Source organism: Chrysemys picta, chromosome 8 (assembly GCF_011386835.1).
Source record: "Chrysemys picta bellii isolate R12L10 chromosome 8, ASM1138683v2, whole genome shotgun sequence".
In the NCBI taxonomy this organism is placed as follows: Eukaryota; Metazoa; Chordata; order Testudines; family Emydidae; genus Chrysemys; species Chrysemys picta.
Window position 1 is genome coordinate 81790839 of NC_088798.1, and position 19534 is coordinate 81810372.

Consider the following 19534-nt stretch of genomic DNA (forward strand, 5'->3'; position numbering starts at 1 on the left):
TTCCATTACTTGCATCTGAAGAAGTGAGGTTCTGACCCACGAAAGCTTATGCTCCCAGTACTTCTGTTAGTCTCAAAGGTGCCACAGGACCCTCTGTTGCTTTTTACAGATTCAGACTAACACGGCTACCCCTCTGATACTTGACACCAAGCATTTTATTATTTCAACTCTTATTACACAAAATTTGAGCACTATGATAAGGGAGAAAGGGCAGTCACATGATGCCCATTTAAAGCATATGTAAATCTCTGAAAGATCAAAAACTCACTTTTTCAGCTGGGCGTGTAACGTTACAACTAACCGTGTTGTTTCCTCCAGTTCGCGGACCAACTGATTTCTTTTGCTATTCAACTTCAATCTAGAGAAGACAGCAAAGATGGACAATAAGTTAAAATGACATTCTAAAATTAAAATGAAAAAATTGTGCCCTTACTGTGCAATTCTGCTGAGACTAAATAGGGAGTAAATTAGGACCGTAATCAGCCCTGTGTAACACAGTTCTATAGTTTTTTTCATGTTTTTTTGTTTTCTTGGTTTTTTAAACAGCTTCAAGGAACACTAAAATCTGGGGCCCAGTCCTGCAAATGCTTATTTCTGGGTAGAGTAGCAAGCACTATACCTGGTTGTGTTTCTAGGATCAGTCCATAGACATTTGGTAGTAGTTTTTGGATAACTCAGGAGGCATTTTGCCAGTCACACAGTTAGAGTCTTACAGTCAATGTATCAGAAATGCGGATTTGTGAATTATCCTTTCACTCAATTTCAAAAAGAAGAGCGAATACATTTTTCATGTCAAATATTTCTCTAAATAAAATAGGTTAAAAAAATCACATCGCTAAAGACATTTATGATCCAGTGTAATTTCCAGATTTATATAACCTATTTCTAAGCAGTCAAATTCTAATGAGCGCACACAGCTCCATTGTTTTCCTTCAGCTACTTAATGTCACCAGAACGCTGCTAAGCAGCTGGAGCAGACCATAGAGTCTATCTCTATAATTGGTAATGAAGCATGATATATTTGTGATTTGGTTTTCAGTGGGAGATTACACACACACACACACACACACACACTCTCACTCACCCCTAATGGGAAGAGTGGGTTTTTTCAGGCGCTTCCCCCCTACACCTCTCCTCCCACTGAAGGAGCTTTCCTAGAAACTCCTCACCATAGTACCCGGTATGTAGTTTGTGTAAATAGAAACAAAGATGAATGTTAGGTGGTATAAAGACACTGCCTGAGGCTTCATGCACCATCAAGAGTCTAAATTCAGTCTAGCTAAAACCAGGCTAGTCTATGCAGCCAGTTAGTGTGTGGCAAGCTAGAGAGTGTGAATCTACAGTGCACCAGTGGTCACACACCAACTCACCATGTGGACCCTGTTTGCTGCACACCCTGGCTTGCTGCAGACTTACTCACTGTTTAGACCAGGGCTCGGCAACCTTTCAGAAGTGGTGTGCCGAGTCTTCATTTATTCACTCTAATTTAAGGTTTCGTGTGCCAGAAATATATTTGAATGTTTTTAGAGGTCTCTTTCTATGTCTATAATATATAACTAAACTATTGTTGTATGTAAAGTAAATAAGATTTTTTCAATGTTTAAGAAGCTTCTTCTAAAATTAAATGAAAATGCAGATCCCTCCGGACCGTTGGCCAGGACCCAGGCAGTGTGAGTGCCACTGAAAATCAGCTCACATGCCGCCTTTGGCACGTGTGCCATAGGTTGCCCACCCCTGGTTTAGACAATCCCAGGAGTCAGGGAAAAGGCAGCCAGAAGAGCTCCCTGTCTAAAATAGCCAAAATGTGTTGGACCACTTAAAAAACAAGTTCCAGACCAAAGAACTCTCTCCTGGAAAATCCTTGCCATCAAGCCTGAAGAGTTCAACTTAGAGACCAACAGGAGGAGCAGGAACAATCTTTACTTACTTACACAATAAAGCATAAAGAGTGACAGTGACAGTGGGAGTGGAAGGGGCAACATGGTCCATGGATATGGCATTAGGCAGGCAATCAGGAGCACTGAGTTCTAGTCCAAGCACCATGACTAACCTTCTGTTTGCTACTGGGCATGTCATTTACTTCAGTGCCTCAGTTTCCTCTCCCATCCTTTGTCCATTGTCTGTTTTGACTAGAAGGCCTTAGGGTTCAGGGTCTTCTCTCACTATATATTTGTACAGCACCTAGTACAATTTGATTTGACTCTAACCACTACTATAACATCAATAAAAAACAGATAGCGAAGGCCAACTCAGTTGGGACACATGAAAGTTTTAAAGTTTGAGGACGATACCAAGCTGGGAGGGGTTGCAAATGCTTTGGAGGATAGGATTAAAATTCAAAGTGTTCTGGACCAACTGGAAAATGGTCTGAAGAAAACAGGATGAAATTCAATAAAGACAATTGCAAATACTCCACTTAGGAAGGAACAATCAATTACACACATACAAAATGGGAAATGACTGCCTAGGAAGGAGTATGGCAGAAAAGGATCTTGGGGTCATAGTGGACCACAAGCTAAATATTAGTCAACAGTGTAACACTGTTGCAAAAAAATCCGAGGTATTAGCAGGAGTGTCATAAGCAAGACACGAGAAGTAATTCTTCTGCTCTACTCTACGCTGATTAGGCTTCAGCTGGAGTACTGTGTCCAATTCTGGGCACCACATTTCAGGAAAGATGTGGACAAATTGGAAAAAGTCCAGAGAAGAGAAACAAAAATGATTAAAGGTCTAGAAAACATGACCTATTAGGGAAGATTGAAAAAAAATGGTTTGTTTATCTGGAGAAGAGAAGATAATCGGGCACATGATAAGAGTTTTCAAACACATAAAAGGTTGGTACCAGGAAGAGGGTAAAAAATTGTTCTCCTTAACCTCTGAAAATAGGACAAGAAGCAATGGGTTTAAATTTCAGCAAGGGATGTTTAGGTTGAACATTAGGAAAAACTTCCTCTCAGGGTGGTTAAGCACTGGAACAAATTGCCCAACGAGGTTGTGGAATCTCCTTCAGTGGAGGTTTTAAAAGAACAGGTTAGACAAACATCTGTCAGGGATACTCTAGTTATTGTGTAGTCCTGCCTTGAGTGCAAGGGTCTAGACTAGATGACCTACTGAGGTCCCTTCCAGTCCTACACTTCTATGATTTAGATCACAACCATATTTTATATGTATGTAGGTAAAGCAAGAGAAATTCCTTTGAAGCACTAGCATTACTTCAGATTTACAATGGTGTAAGAGCAAATTTTGCATTTTTGTCCTTATTTAGAACATTTTCCGTAGTAGAGAGAAAAGTGGGATAACTCATGCAATTGAAGCAGGTGTTCTCTAGGGATTAGAAAGCAAAATACGATCACTCAGCTATATGATGTTCTCACTGAATCCAGCCCTTCCACGTAAAGAAAACTCAGCACAAGCAATGAAAAGCAAGCTTTCAGGGCTTACAAGTTTTGCAGTGAGGAACCCAGATGGAGATTTTAATGAACTTGCACATTTAGATTATATGTTTCCTGTCCTAACGATATTAAAGTATCTTCAACTTCATAAGGCATAATTTATTTTGAAAAATAGAAGCCCTACCCTGACAGCTGTCGCATTGTAGGCTTTTCTTGATTTATACCTTTGGGCCGAGAGTAGTTTTTAAATTTGTTACTAGAATTTCAGCTAGAAATTTAGTCTTTCATCTCACTTCAGAGAACTTCTGAAATACTAATTAAGTTCATAGCTGTACACACTTCAAAGTGTACACATATATCTGAGTACCATGTGCTTCATAGAGGGAGAAAATTTGATTGATGCAGAAATCAGGTGCATCTGAAGAGTGGGTTTTTTACCCAGGAATGCTTATGCCCTAATAAATCTAAGGGTACGTCTATACTTACCGGAGGGTCCGGCGGCAGGCAATCGATGTTCTGGGATCGATTCCAGAAGTGCTCGCCGTCGACGCCGGTACTCCAGCTCGGCGAGAGGAGTACGCGGCATCGATGGGGGAGCCTCCCTGCCGCGTCTGGACCCGCGGTAAGTTCGGACTAAGGTACTTCGAATTCAGCTACTTTATTAACGTCGCTGAATTTGCGTACCTTAGTCCGAAGTGGGGGCTTAGTGGGGACCAGGCCTCTGGTGCCACCAGACTCCACATTGTTTTTGTGGATACATGGCTACCCCACTGATGCAAAAGTCAAATGGGATTCTCAGTGGCATCATTAACAAAGGGGGATGCACTACAGAGCAATGTGTCTAAAAATAAGCTTTTCCTCCCTGCTCCCGCCCTCAATTCTTTTGTGACATCCCAAAATGATGTCCCAAAATGATGTCCCATCCCATAAGCTCCAAGTAAAGGAGTTAATTTTGGAATGGCAGTAGGAGCCATTCATTTAGCTAGAAGTGTTTCACAATAGTAAAAACTCTCGCAATCAGGGATCTCTACGGTGTCTGGAATTTTTCCAATATGCATGAATATATTTTTAGCATACTTGCGTAGGACAGCAGCTAATTACACAGAGTAAATGAGAAGGGAAGTGAGTGCTTGGGGAGGTTCTTTCAGACAAAACCTTAAAAGCAGAAGACTCTTAGCTGCACATGGATGTTCCTAGAACCTCAGGGCACCCTGCTATTTTGCCATGATAAAAGTTGATTATTTATTCTTATTCTATCTGTAAGCCAGTAATTTAAGCTTTGTTCTGCTCTGGTTACATACCTCTCTGTTAAGGCTTTGCTTTGAGTATCTCTTGCAGCTTGAAGATCTTCCTCTAGACGTTTTCTCTCCATCTCCAATCTTTCCACTTCACCCCGAGTCCACTTTCGGGGGCTAATGAACCGCATTTCCTTTAAGAGCTCCTCCTTCTCATTGATTAATATTAGTCGGTCCCGTTCTGAATCCAGCACACCTGGCCAGGCCTCACTGTCCAGTTTAGCCAGATGTATTTTTAAGTTTGCTATTCTATAGAAAAAAAATAAAGTCCACTTCACATACAGTGTTTGTGTTTAGTGGCCTGAGCCCAGCTGCTACTGGACACATGTCCACATAATGAACCACCATGACAATTAGCATCCTTGCTAAGCTGCTCAGCCTGGAGACTGAACTACCCTGCACTGCTGGCATTGTTTACACTATGATTTACCAGATCCATGATTGTCAACAGTGCAGCACAACAGGTGATAGGAAATTGCAATGTATGTAAGACCCAGAAGTTTTTAACCACAACATCTTCTAAGAGTGATAGACACCAGACCCATCTGAGAATTGCCTGCACTACTGCTTTCACTAGCTGTACCCAATAGAAGTTATGGGAGTGAAAAACATCTTGGTGTAAACCCTAGAGATGTTCCACCCAAGTCAGAGCTGATACACACAGGCTGATACACACTGCCACTGTCAGTGCTCTACCTATTTTGTGGATTGAGAGAACTTTGTACTTCAGGACTGTGAAATGCTCTTTATGGATACCAGATTAAGTCAAATACATTTCAAATAAAAAAACTGATCTTGTATTGACAAAGCTAATATGATGCTAGCTAGTACTAAAAGAATCTGAATCTTGAATCTTGAACAGTTTTAGTAAAGCACATTTACAGGCCACATTAAAGTATATTAGATCATATATTGCTAGTCAGAAGTGTAACAGTATGAGTGGTTATGTTAACATTTATAACCCTAACTAATGCATCTGGATACTGTGTGAATGAGCTTGTTCCTAAACCCTCAGCTGTGGGTTTCAGGGCACCCTGCTATTTTGAAAAAGGATGCTCAGTGCAAGTCCAGATTTGAAAAAAATCAAAGCATTAAAACTTAAACCTCAGGCAGCAGCAACATGTGTACATGAACAGTCAAAGGGGTGACAAAATATCACTCTGAATCACAAGTCACTTATATGGATACTGCATAAAAACTATTTTGATTACAGGCATTATTCCAAAGCCCAACATTAAACTTTATAGTTACTGGTACTTCAGGGCTGCATCATATGTTCAAAAACCTAAGAAAGGACAGATAGGTACTGAATAACCAAAAGAAGGAAATCAACAGCAATAGCTGGTATAGCAGTAACTATACTGGCTTAAATAGAGTAATAGCTGGAGTTTTAGTGGGTAGCTATATAGCAGATCAGATTGCATAAATTTCCATTCTAGCTACCTGGACTCAAGTCACTTAGGTTTTTGAAGCTTTCCCTTTTAAGGATGAAGTTTTCCATGCTTTTTCTCTGACAAAACGTGGACCTTTGTGGAAAGATTATTCAAAAAAAGGTTCAGCAGTTTTGATATAAAATATGAAAGATGGTTGTTTTTTTGTTTGGGGGATTCTTTTTTAACAGCTCTACAGCTGAAAAGGCTGGTGTCTGGGAAGATGAAGTTTGGCATGCAAATTGCCCTCATGGGACAGTAGTTACACATCTCATTCAGGGTGTAATAAGACTGGAGTTAAACTGAAGTCAATTGGTTGCCAATCTGAGTTTGCCAATTATTTTGTACTCTGGACACACTACATTGTTCCAGAACACAAATGTTTGATGTTTATGCTAGGCTGAGCATGTACAATTATATTTATTAACTCAGGTAAATGGGCAGCCAACTAACTGGGATTAAAAATCTTAGTGTAAATACACCCTCAGGTACAGACTAAATTCAAACCCTGATTGGCTTGTCAGAGTTAGCAGGATCACAGAAAAGGGGACAGCCACTGTTACATGGTTATCAAAGGCTCTCAGGATTCAACTTCTGCCCTCCAGCTCCAAAGCACAGGAGGACCAGAAGTCCATAGGGCTCTATGAAAGGGAGGCAACCTGGCCAGGACTAAGCCTATCTAACTTATTCTCATGACACTACAATGGATGTTAACGCTTTTTCTGTCACTTTTCTGCACAAAAGCCACATTTGGGAGGAGGGGCATTCTTAATGCAGAGCCAGTTCCCACAGCAGTGTTGCTTCTTCTTAATTAATTTAAATTCTATAATTATTAGAAATTCATCCTGACTGTTTTTAAGCCTTCTTAGAGCTATTTTGTTTCTGACTGCCTGATTAAGTGCAACAGTGTGCTCCAATGAAGAATTCACAGTGGCATTAATTTATAATCTAAGAATTCCTCAGTGCATTTTGAAGGAATATGAATTTTTATAAGAGGATTGCTTGGTATTAATCTGATCACTCCTGGCATACATTTGCATGGATATGGCTTTTCAATGGAATTTGCTCTCAATGCTCTGCACACATTCTTACACTTTTTTTTAAACTAACCCTGAATTTGCCCCTGCTTTGCAAGCAACCATTCTTTGCTTTTTGGATTAAAAAAAATAAACCCACTTTTAAAGTCCAAAAAAATTCTTTTATCGTTATGGAATAAATGCTTTGCAAATGACTTGGCATTTAGCTGAAAACTCCAGCCCTTCAGCTTTCACAGACTGAGCATTTAAACCACATCATTCATGCACAAGTCCAGATTTGCATTACAAAGAAATCAGCAATAGTAGGTTCTGAGGTGCCAGGCACAGCTTCATTCTGAGTGCCTATCACCTCTGAGGCTGAAGGAAGTGGAGGGAAGGATGCTTAGTTTTATTTTTAACGGTACTCTTTTTAAATAGAACAATCATTCTAGATTGTTTGTTTGGTATCCCGATATGCAATCTGACTCCTTTATTGATCCAAACAAGTCGCTCCCTCTTTGCAGGAACAAATCAGAGCATGTGCACTTCTATACCTGTGTGCACCTGTAACCCACACACCTTCTGGGTGTGGTGATGTGTCCCATCTAGTGGCACGGAGACCACTTAAAGAGAGAGATAAAATGAGTCTGCTCTACAGCCCTGGGTACTAGCCAGTGGGCTTTTAGCTCATGCAGTAGAGGCTCATGCACTAAGCTCCAGAGGACCCCAGTTCAATCCTGCCCACCGACAACCAGCATCTGTTAGTGTTACACACCTAAAATCAATCAGAAATTCAAGTAGTCAGACTTGCTTCTGCGCTTCAATGGCTGATGAAATTGCACCCACCAAAATGGAGGTGGACCTTTAGGAAGTGTGCTCGCAAGAACATTCTTAAACTTTTGTAATGCTCCAACTGCTGCAGCAATGGTGTCAAATATGTCATTAAGCCATTAAAACATCCATTTAAGACCTTCTAAGACAAGTCTTGGTCAAGGGTTCAGGCACAATGGCTGGTATCTGCTGTCCAATTCCAACCTTGTTTATCCCAATTTGATTAAGGCATGGACTACACTTTAAATTCAGGTGAACATAGCTATGTTGCTCAAGGTCTGAAAATTCCACACCCCGAGTAATGTCACCATGCCGACCTAACTCCCATTGTACATACAGCTAGGATGACGGAAACATTCTTCCATCAACCTAGCTACCATTATGTGGGGAAGTGATGTTCCTACAGTGATGGGAAAACCCCTTCCATGGTATATGCTGGTCTACACTATGGGGTTATGCTGGCAGAGTTATGGCACCATCACTATGCCACTACAGTCCCCATAGTGTAGACATACCCTTAGGCGTGCTCTGCACTACAAAATTAGGCTGGCGCAAGTCACTTTGTATTGACCTTTCCTTCGAGAAGCCCAGCTAGCTAAGGATGAGACTATCACCAGGCCCTTGAATCTTTTCAGAAAGGGATGTTACTAATGTTAGCAGGAGACCTACAAGTAGTCTGGCCCTTGGTGTTTCCATTAAATTAAATGTTATAACTAAGTTAACATCAAGTAACCCCTATTTCCAGGCCTTCGGTTTTATCTTTCCAGATAAATCTGTTTTATTAAGCCCTGAATGTTTACTCTTCCCACTGGGACTCTCCTTTTTACAATAAGTCTCTCTACATAGTGCTTGAATCCCTGACTCGCTTATGGAAAAGTACCCATTAGCTTACTTGGTTCTTTTGGGAGAGTAATGCTCCACTGGGTCCTGGGGACAGAGAAATTCTTATTCTTCCTACAGACTCAGCATAAGGGGCCTTTCTTTTAATTCCACTTTGCCAATCTATGGAGAAGGTAAGAAATACCTGGGGTTGCAAACTTTCTGTAATTTTAAATAGATATTGAAAATTGGTTCCAATAATACAGGGACTTCCCTGCAGGTTGGTCTACTGTTATTATTGTCCCACTTTATGACAAGAGGGATAGAAATAAACCTGGGAATGACCATCCAATCAACCTTTAGATGTGGTCTTCAAACTCTATTCCAGATACCTCTTAGGGCTGAGAGCTGTAACCATTTTGCAGAGAACTAGCCAGCTTTAGGAATACAGCTTCTCAACTATAGTTAATTGTTTCGTGCTCTCACATTTGATCTACAAATACTGTTTTCCCCAATGGGGGAATATTTTATGTGGCCTTTACTGATTTGAAATTTGCTTTTAAGTCTGTTGACAGAAGCCATTTATGGAGAAACTTGCAAGGGCTTGGTAAGGTCTCAGGTTAACTATCTTTTGAGAGCCCTTCTTGGCCAAACAATGGCCAGGGTTCGGATAGGGTGGAAGGACAATCTAACAGATCCTATGTCTATTATAAAGGATGTGTATCATGGTTTATTGTCCTCCTCTCTTTTAAATTTTTATATTAAATGGTACTGGGCCTATTTGAGGGGAAGCAGTATTTTGCCCCTAAAATTCTGAATTGACCAGTGTCCTGCTATAGGCAGGTACGGTTCTGTTGTCTCAAACGCCTTTGAGTCTGAAATGTCCATTATGGGATTTTGGCATTTTTTGTCAGCAGGAATATACAACTAAAATATTTACTTTTGGACATAAACCAAAGTTCCATAAATGGATAATTGATGACCACTATATTGAACAGGGTAAGTCCTTTTCTTATCTGTTTATATGCTTTACATTCAGGTGTGTGTGAATGGGATAAATGTATATAGGAAGCTCTGGGGAGAGCCTTTAGGTCCATGCAAACAATTCTTTGTTTTTCTAGTGTGCATCAGAGTTATTTAATTGTACAGGCTCTCAGACTGTTCACAGCTCAAAATTTATAATTTTTGTGCTCAAACATTATATTATTGAATTATATTATCTCATTACATTTTTATATGTGGAAATTTGGGAATGGAAAGATCATTAAAGAAATGCCAAATACATTTCTGAGGAGAATACGTCATCTCCTCAGTTATGCCCCAGATGCTTTATGTAGGACAGAGGTGGGTGAATGCCCTATATCTACCAAAGCACAATGCCTCTGTTAATTATTAGTTGCAATTTCAGAATATGAATTTACATTGGCTTCCAAGGTCATGTGCGGAGGAACAGCTTAAGTCTAAAACTTCAAAATTTTCAAGATTTTTGCAAGTCCAATGTCTGCATTCTTGGGGGTTTCAGGAACTAGGTTTGGTCAGGACTTTAAGAATTTTCATTAAGCTTAAAACTGAAGATGTTTGTAAATAATCAGGCATTAATGCAACGCACACGTCTCCCAGGCTCTGCTTTAAACGTCATCCATAGATCTGAGAAATATTTGGAAGTTTTGAATACTAAGCTAAGGGGGCGACTTCACAGCTCTGTTTTCAAACACAGTTGGCTCATTAGGAGGGGAGGCCTAGAGGCATTGAGAAGCACAACAGTATATGCCATCCACTAGGGTTACCATTCGTCCGGATTCCCCCAGACATGTCCGGCTTTTTGAGCTAAAAATAGTGTCCGGGGGGAATTTGTAAATGTCCAGATTCCCCCCCCACCCCCATGCAGAGCGCGCGCGGCTAACAGGGCAGCCGGTCGGATGGTGCCACTTACATGAGGCTCCGACAGCCAGAGAGAGCTCCTCCTCCGCTTCCCCTGCAGCAGAGATCACTCCCTCCCTCCTCCCTGCATTCGCAGATTGCCTCCAGCAGTCTGGAGTTCCTCCCCCGCTCCTCCTCCACTGCTGCCCAGCATGCTGGGACGAACGGCTCAGGCCGTTCCTGAGCAAGTTCACAGAGACGTTAGGCGAAGGCCAATAACAAGGGGGGCAGGGGGTCCGAGAAGGGGCAGGGAGGTTTTGGAGGGGGCAGTCAAGAGACGGGGGGGGGGAGTTCGGGAGTTCAGGGGGGCTTCCTGGGGGGGTGGATAAGGTTTTGGGCAGTCAGGATACAGGTAGGGGGTAGGATCCTGGGGGGCAGTTAGGGTGGGGGGGGTCTTAAGAGAGGGCAGTCAGGGGACAAGGAGCGGGGGGGGGGGGGTTGGGAGTTCTGGGGGCGGGGCTGTCAGGGGGCAGGAGTGGGAAGAGTGATCGGAGCAGTCAGGAGACAGGGAGCAGAGGGGTTTAGATGGGTTGGGAGTTCTGGGGGGGGCTGTCAGGGGGTGGGGAATGGTTGGATGGGGCGTGGGAGTCCCAGGGGTCTGTCTGGGGGTGGGGGTGTGGATAAGAGTTGGGGCAGTCAGGGTACAGGTAGAGGGTAGGGTTCTAGGGGACCAGTTAGGATGGGGGGACGGTATCAGGAGGGGGCAGTCAGGGGACAAGAGGCAGGGAGGCTTAGGTAGGGGGTGGAGTCCTGGGGGGCAGTTAGGAGTAGGGGTCCCAGGAGGGGGCAGTCAGGGGACAAGGAACGGGGGGAGGGTTGGGGGTTCTGAGGGGAGCGGGAAGAGGGAGGGGCAGGGGCGGGGCTAGGGTGTGGCTAGGGCGGGGCTAGAGCGGGGCTCCTCCCGTCCTCTTTTTTGCTTGCTGAAATATGGTAACCCTACATCCACGTTACTTTTGTCATTTGAGAACTATAATGACTTTCCCCAGTTTTGACTCAGAAGCCTTTAGCCTGACTAGCTCAACAATTTGAATATTGGTTATGTAGCAATGATGTTTCAGTTATACAGACAATTGCTTTATTTACCTGGTCAAGAAAAGACTTATGTGAAATTAATTTTCTTTATAGCCTAAGTGGATCAATTTATTCTTAACTTTTAAAATTTCATTTTTGTTATACAGGGTGTTTTAAAAGTTAAGGAGAAGGGTAGAATCTGTGTTTATCTTCTGTACTGTGATTATTTAAAAATTTGTATTTACTCTGTTGAGTGTTCTGTTTAATTACTAAGACACTATCCTAACATTTGATTTGCATTTGCAATTCCATACAGTCTTTATTGTCATTAAAAGCTGGAGTCTTTCAAAGAAACAGTTGCTTCATACTGGCCACTAAGCACAAAAGTTCTTTCAGAGTTTCAGTGAATGCCCCACAACCCCCACTGAAGTTCTAATTGTGCTCTTAATGGGTTTTCCTCTCAATCACAGATATCTGTTTACATTTTGAACTGTACAGTCCCAATAGTAAGCAACAACAGACAAAACACCAACTACCTTCTCTTTGCTTCTTCATATCGGAGGCGTAATCTGACCTTCTCAGCCAACTGATTATTAGTGCTTGTGATAAACTAGGAAATAAAGTATAAAACCAGTGAATTAATAAACAGCTATTGTGCCTTGAGACATTCTATATTCAAATTGTAATGCTGCTAACTTGTCAATTGAATTAAATTCATAGATTCGAGAGGTGATCAGACTGAAAATTGTTTCCTTTGATTGATTTTTTATGATTATGTGCTTTAGGTGTCTAAAAACTGATATAAGATGCAAGAGTTATCTTGCTCTCCAGTTATAGAGTACAGCAGAATCTGACTAATTCACATCTATGATTGGGGCCCAGATTTTTCCCCCTTTGCTTTTAAAACTACAGTGGAGGACTTTTTTGCAAGGTAATTTTTACTATCTCCCTCTTCTGAAATGTTACAATATGTTTTGTGTTGGTCTGCCTTATTTAGATTGAAAAATCTTTAGGGTAAGGAACATAATGGCTATTAGGACTGGGCTGATAGATGCCTTACACAAATAGAACTACAGTAGTAAGAACTATTCACTCAAGTGAGGATTTGCAGGATTGGTCATGATGATACCAAACCTGCCATCTGAGCCACATGGGTTGTCCCGGCTGCACCTGTGCAAAGTTTGCCTGCGCTGATCCGATTGCCAGATCAGAGCCCAATGTTTGTACAGCACCATGAAAGTTTATAATTTTAATATGAGACCATACTACAGCAACCTGCTATTAAATCTTACTAAGACGTGGCAAGAAGCCACCTTTTTCATGTGCAAAAGTCAAGATGTGTGGATTAGAGGGCTTCTATATATCTTTGAAAGTTAAGGATGTTAATCAACAGACATTAGAAGAATTCACCCCAAGGAATCATTAATTTTAAAGCCCTAAGGATTTTCACCTATTCCATAATTCCCATTTACAATAATAGGATCGAAGGGTAAAGTACACTCTTGTGGAGAGGGCCAGCACAAGGGTTATGCACCACTTAAGTGCCACCTATGTTTTTAAGGGGTGCATAAGGCTGTGATTGTCCTCTACGCAGGGTTGCATTGTAACAAATTGTAACAAAGAGTTGACATTTTTAAAAAATTGGTAACATTACTCATTTTCAATTCAAATTCCCAGCTAGTAGAAACTAACTTCACAAATGACCTAGCCCTGCAAGTTTGTAATCTTCCTCAAAGCTAAATCCATAGGTAGCCTCAAAACGTTCCCTATGTCATAATGCTTGCCTTATAACAGAAGGGTTAACAGAATATTCCATGCCTCAAGGAAGAAATATTTAGGGGAAGGAAAGGGTGAGATCCACAAAGAGACTTAGGCTTTGCAACACTGAGCATCATAGTGCCTAACTTTTAGGTGCCTAGAAAAAAAAAATCACAGGAATAACGCTGGAATCCCCAAAGCTGAGTTAGGTGCCTATAAAATGCATGGGGAGAGATAGAGGCCTTAGAATGTGATCCACAAAAGCCAACATGCCAGGCAGGGAGCCGCCAAAGCTAGCCAATGGGAGATGCCAATCAGAGGGATATATGTTAAGTCCCGCCCTGTTCACAGATATAGGAGCCTAAGTCTAGACTGTAGGGAGGCGTTTATCTCTGCTTGAGATCCACAAATCGGAACCCACCTCCTCGAGTCACGGGGTTTAGACGCTTTAGCTGCTTCTTGCTGCACATGGACTGGCCAGAGGAGGAGGAGGAGCTGCTGCTGCCACCCACCTTATAACTTTTAGCCCAGTGGTTAGAGCACTCCTCTGGGACTGGGAGATCCAGGTTTAGCAGGAGAGGAAGGTGGGAAAACCCAGCTCAAATCCTCTCAGGAGGATGCTCTAACTCATGAGCTATGTAATATTCTGATGGGGGGCTCCCTCAGTCTCCTACTGAAGCTGCTCCACTGTGGCAGAATAATGAAAGAGTGATTGGAGCAGTGGGACCAGACCCAAGGTCTCCCACCTCCTAGATGGGTGCACTAATCACTGAATTATAGAGCCACTCTCCCACACTCAGGCCCAATGACTATTAGGCAGAGAGGAGGAAGGGAGGGATGGACGGAAGAGAGAGAGAGAAAAATCTCTGTAGTCCAGTGGTAAGGGCCCCCACCTGGGAGGTGGGCGACCACTGCTCAAATCATCTTTCCCCTGCTGGCAGAGAGGGGAGAATTGAACCTGGGTCTCCCACCTCCCAGGCAAGTGCTTTAACCACGAGGCTAAAAGTTGTAAGTTGGGCAGGTGCCACCACCGCTACTACCTCCTCCATTTTGCCATCAAATGAAACGTCAATGAAAACCACACTGATGTTGAAACTTTGAAGGCCCATCAATTAATAGTTATTTGCCCTAGACTGAAGACTTGCAATATGGCAACATTGATCCAGTGCAGAGGAATAATTTTTGCATGTGTTTGTGTCACATGTTACTTACATTTCCTGAAACATCTGTTTGGGAGCTAACATCCAGATACTGTGGAGGTAATAAGGCTGCATTGCTGTCCCACAGGTCTGACTGTGATCCTCTGTCAGTCACAAAGCCATCCTTTAACCTGGCTAAGCTCTAAAACAAGAATTCACAAAGTCATCTCTTTTCTTGCTAGAAAAAATATCACCTGCTGCACAACAACATTACATTGAATGAGATATTTAAGCTTGAGTAAAAATCACAGTGACCCTTCTTTGATAAAAAGTTCCTTACTGGGAACATGCGTCTTAGAGCAAGCTTTTCTTTTACGTTCTTGCTCTCATTTTAGAGATCTGGGGATAATAAAGTGATTTAATTGAAGCCAATGTCACATCATACCATCTTTGAGTTTGTGATCAATAAATAAAACCAAAAGGATGACAGTTCCACTCCAAACGTGATGTTGGTCATTTTATATTAACCCCTAAACTAATAATTATATTCTTTGAAATAAAAGATTTAGTCTGCCCTAGATATTGTGAACATTTCCAGTTACATCAGATCAACTTTGCAAGAGTGTTTCAAGGATATGCCTTGTCCTTTCCATCAATAGCTCATTATTTAAAATTATTTCAGTACCTGAATGAGATCTTGTTTTTCTTTCTCTCCTGAAGTGATTGCTTTCTTGATAGCTTTCATTTCACTTAATATGGCTTGCGCTTCATCAAGTTTGTATCCACCTTGAGTATCAGACATTTTCATATCAATTCTGCATGAAAAGTTACAAAATAAAAAGAGGAAAGAGATTTAAAACACTCAAGATATGCCCAAAATAATTTAGTCACGTGACACTGTAGCTCAAGTTTATTAAAGAAATTTTAAGTGAACGCGTTTCAAATGCTAAAGCACATGCAACTTTTTGTGTCCACTTCCAAGCATGTAAACATTCTTAATCATGGGCTGTCCTCATCCATTGGAAGGAGAGAACAGAGTTAGTGAATGATCATGGTTCTTTTCCCCTTTTGAATAAGTTACTTCATGATATGCAGTTACATTAACCTTGAGAATTCCACTATTCTGAAGCTAACTAAGAGGGGCTACTTTAATGCCATCCCTTTGGTTTTTGACATGCTGACAATGAGAAACAAGTGCAGTGAAATAAAATTCCTACTATTGCCAACATTATATGTTGGGAGTCAAATTCCAAAGGAATTACTCCAAACTGATGCCCATATAACAAGAGCAGAATCTGGACCACAGATGCTTTTACTTGTCTTCCTTCATGTGTTTGGAAATGTCAAAAGAACTAACTTATTGAACATGTCTCTCCCATCTCTGTGATAACTTACAGCTTGACACTGCAAACACTGTTTGCAATGCTCACCGTACTCAATTGTCCTATTCACAATGTAATAAGCATTTTCAGAATTAGAGGGTCCAAAAGTCATGTTCCAGAAAGCACCTGGCTTAGCTGAAAAGTTAAGATGAATCTTCAGATCTGGTGTTTTCAGATGTCTCAAAATTGTAGAACATTACAAGGATTTCTCCACATGGACAACAGCAGGATCAGTCTAAATTTGTATTCAGAATGGTACCAGGGAGACACTTTTGGCATGAGTTTTATAGAATATGCCCTTAATTAGTCTCCAGGTACTGGGCATGTTGCTATTTCGATATCTTCAGGATGAAGGAGCTCCTGTGGTTTTCTACATCACTTATGTTAGTAGAATATAAATCAATGTATTTTACAATGTACATTACAAAAACATGCAAGTAAACTTGTAAAACCCAAGGACTATGGCAGGGGTTGGCAACGTTCGGCACGTGGCCCGCCAGGGTAAGTACCCTGGCAGGCCGGGCCAGTTTTATTTACCTGCTGACACGGCAGGTTCGGCCGATCGCGGCCCCCACTGGCCGCGGTTCGCCATCCCGGGCCAATGGGGGCGGCGAGAAGCCGCGGGCAGCACATCGCTCGCCCGTGCCGCTTCTTGCCGCCCCCATTGGCCCGGGACGGCGAACCGCGGCCAGTGGGGGCCGCGATCGGCCGAACCTGCCGTGTCAGCATGTAAATAAAACTGGCCCAGCCCGCCAGGGTGCTTACCCTGGCGAGCCGCGTGCCTAACGTTGCCGACCCGTGGACTATGGTATTCCTGAATGCCAAATAAATCTGAAAATTGCGACATAAAGTGTCAGCTCAGTGCTCCAAAGTTAAGAGTATCAGACACATTTTAGCAGCAAAATGAGGCTAGTGTCACCTCAGCGAGAGTACAAAATTAAAACATACAAACCCCCCTCACTGTACTCTCTTCTCAATTCTAGTATAAGAGCTTTGTACTTCCGAGGACTAAGCAGGACCACCACAGATAGGGGGAGAGTAAGAGGAAGAATTTGCCTAGAACAGGGATCGGCAACCTTTGGCACGCAGCCCATCAGGGAAATCCACTGGTGGTTCGCCGTTCCAGGCCATTGGGGGCTGCGGGAAGTGGCGTGGGCAGAGGGATGTGCTCGCTGCCACTTCTTGCATCCCTGATTGGCCTAGAACGGCGAACTGCGGCCAGTGGGAGCAGCGATCGGCCAAACCTGCGGACGCTGCAGCCCACCAACGGATTTCCCTGACCGGCCGTGTGCCAAAGGTTACTGATCCCTGGCCTAGAAGTATGGCTGTTGTTACTACTTCAAACAGCAGCAGGCAGAGATCTGCAGCCTGTAGGGAGGTTGTGGGGGCATCTGCACAGAACTATCATACAGTGAGTTATGCTTAATATATTTGTACAGGATTGATTGATGTACTCCAACATTTTAAAACAGGTTAAGATGTAAATACCACTTAGGCATTAACAGACACAAATATTGTTCACAAATATCTTCAAGCCACAGCTAGTACACACTCCACCTCTCTGCCTAAAGTGACAATTACAGATTCCACAACCCATAGAAAGCTAATCATCCATTTTAGGTTTCTTGATGATACAGGGCCTGCATTTCGGTAGGGCTTCAGCGTGGTTTCTGCTAGTCCTGGGACTTTTGTCATGCTAGCACCTGGGTGCAAGCATGAAAAATGTGATTTGCATACACAAATGTCATCATCCAAACACATTGTTAGAACATACCATTTACACTAGTAGGTGCTAGTGTAACAAGGTATATGCAAGAATAAGCCAAGACTGAGATCTGGAGTTATGCCAGAGGTCTTTGACATCTGCAAAAGGCAGACAAATCCATGCAACAGGAATTCCTTTTCTTCTTCCTCCTTAGTGGTGCCCTAGCAGAGATTTTTCTCTCGATACTGCCCTCCCTTGAAAAGCATGGACTCTGACAAACTTAAGAGTCTTCCTATACGCTACCAGAAAATAGAAATCAAACTCCATGAAGTTAATATATCCTTCCTTCAAAGTGTCATTAACCAAATCCTCTTGGTTAATGACAGGCAAAGTGAATCTTTGCACATTTTCCCTGCTTCCACATTGGAGATCTTCCTTCAGTAAACAGGATAATTTTATTTTCATAGAATCATAGAATATCAGGGTTGAAAGGGACTGCCGAAGGTCATCTAGTCCAACCCCCTGCTCAAAACAGGGCCAATCCCCAGACAGATTTTTGCCCCAGATCCCTAAATGGCCCCTTAAAGAATTGAACTCACAACCCTGGGTTTAGCAGGCCAATACTCAAACCACTGAACTATTCCTCCCCCCCAATTCTCCTTGAATTCATCACAATAGGAGAAAGATTGGTGGGTTTAGATTTAAGAAGCCTCTGATAGAAACTGTGAAAAAGTCATTTTTGTGCAGCACCTAGCACAACAGGGTCCTGGTCCCTCAGTAGGGGTTCTAGGATGCATGGTAATATGAATTAATACTCCTCAGAGACGTGACATATATCTGAAACCAATATAGTAGTGGCTAAGCAACTGGTTTGTAAATTACAGAGGAAAGATTTCCTATAAATTTGTATGGAAACCAGTTTCGATATGTTCTGCATATTAAACAGGGCACAGACGTCATGTTCAAGTGGTGTATTCTCTTCAACAGAAGTAGGCTGAACAACTTGACAGCTGGTCTTTCCCTCCTCCCAGGGGAATTCTACTGAGAGGAGCTGGCACATCTATGAATTTGTAAGTGGTAAAAATTAACCACCTACACTATATGCCTCATTACTTAAGAAATGCCAACTGTTATTCCTACACTGGTAAGCATCAGGGTCCTTGTCTTTTTACAGCTTTTTCTCAATGCCCCTAAAAACAATGACCCCTTGAATCAAGACCCGGGGCCCTACCATGACATCAGTGTTAAGCAGTACTAGATGCAATGGGCAGTACTGTACTTTAAATGATGACATAATGTGGCCTCGTGACATTGTTGGAAGTGCTTTTTGGAGTTAAGTCAGTTTGTACATGCTCACATTTGCTACACTAGCACTCACATGCGCAAGTGACAGATTCTAATATGTGCTGTGTGTACTGCTTTTCGAGTCTGTCAGTTGTGTGCCCAGATGTTAGCACCCTAGGAGCACGCACAGGCAGAGAAAACGCTTTCTTTATTCAAGCAGCTAAAGAACCAGGGAGAGGGGGTGGGAAGGGAAAGAACTTTTCACCAGAAAATAAGATTGTGCATTAAACTTACTTCTTTAGTGTCTGGAAGCCATGCTCTTTGTACTGCAGTTCTTGCCTCATATGAGCTACCTCTCTCTTCAATTTATTAACCTGTAGTAATTGGAAGAGCAAAGTGTTACATTTTCAGACTGATACATCCATTAAGATTAAAGGCACGGTATTATCCACACAATCAGAACATGCTTAATCAGGATGGTCACTTCAGGCTGAATCTCCTAGAATATCAATTTAGCACAACAGTGAATAGCCATAACTACTACTTCATCTG

General features: G+C 42.2%; 1 protein-coding gene across 2 annotated transcripts in view; it reads right to left on the reverse strand.

Annotated features, from left to right (window-relative positions):
* WWC1 (WW and C2 domain containing 1) overlaps window positions 1–19534 on the reverse strand; it is a 172570-nt gene that overhangs the window by 52528 nt on the left and 100508 nt on the right. For both annotated transcript variants that reach the window (XM_008179581.4, XM_042850783.2), the window contains 6 exons: window positions 19277–19356; window positions 15297–15426; window positions 14685–14813; window positions 12251–12324; window positions 4694–4936; window positions 269–358 (listed from right to left, as the gene is read on the reverse strand). In XM_008179581.4, the coding sequence (XP_008177803.2) occupies window positions 269–358; window positions 4694–4936; window positions 12251–12324; window positions 14685–14813; window positions 15297–15426; window positions 19277–19356 (746 nt within the window). The remainder of the gene's footprint in view (window positions 1–268; window positions 359–4693; window positions 4937–12250; window positions 12325–14684; window positions 14814–15296; window positions 15427–19276; window positions 19357–19534) is intronic.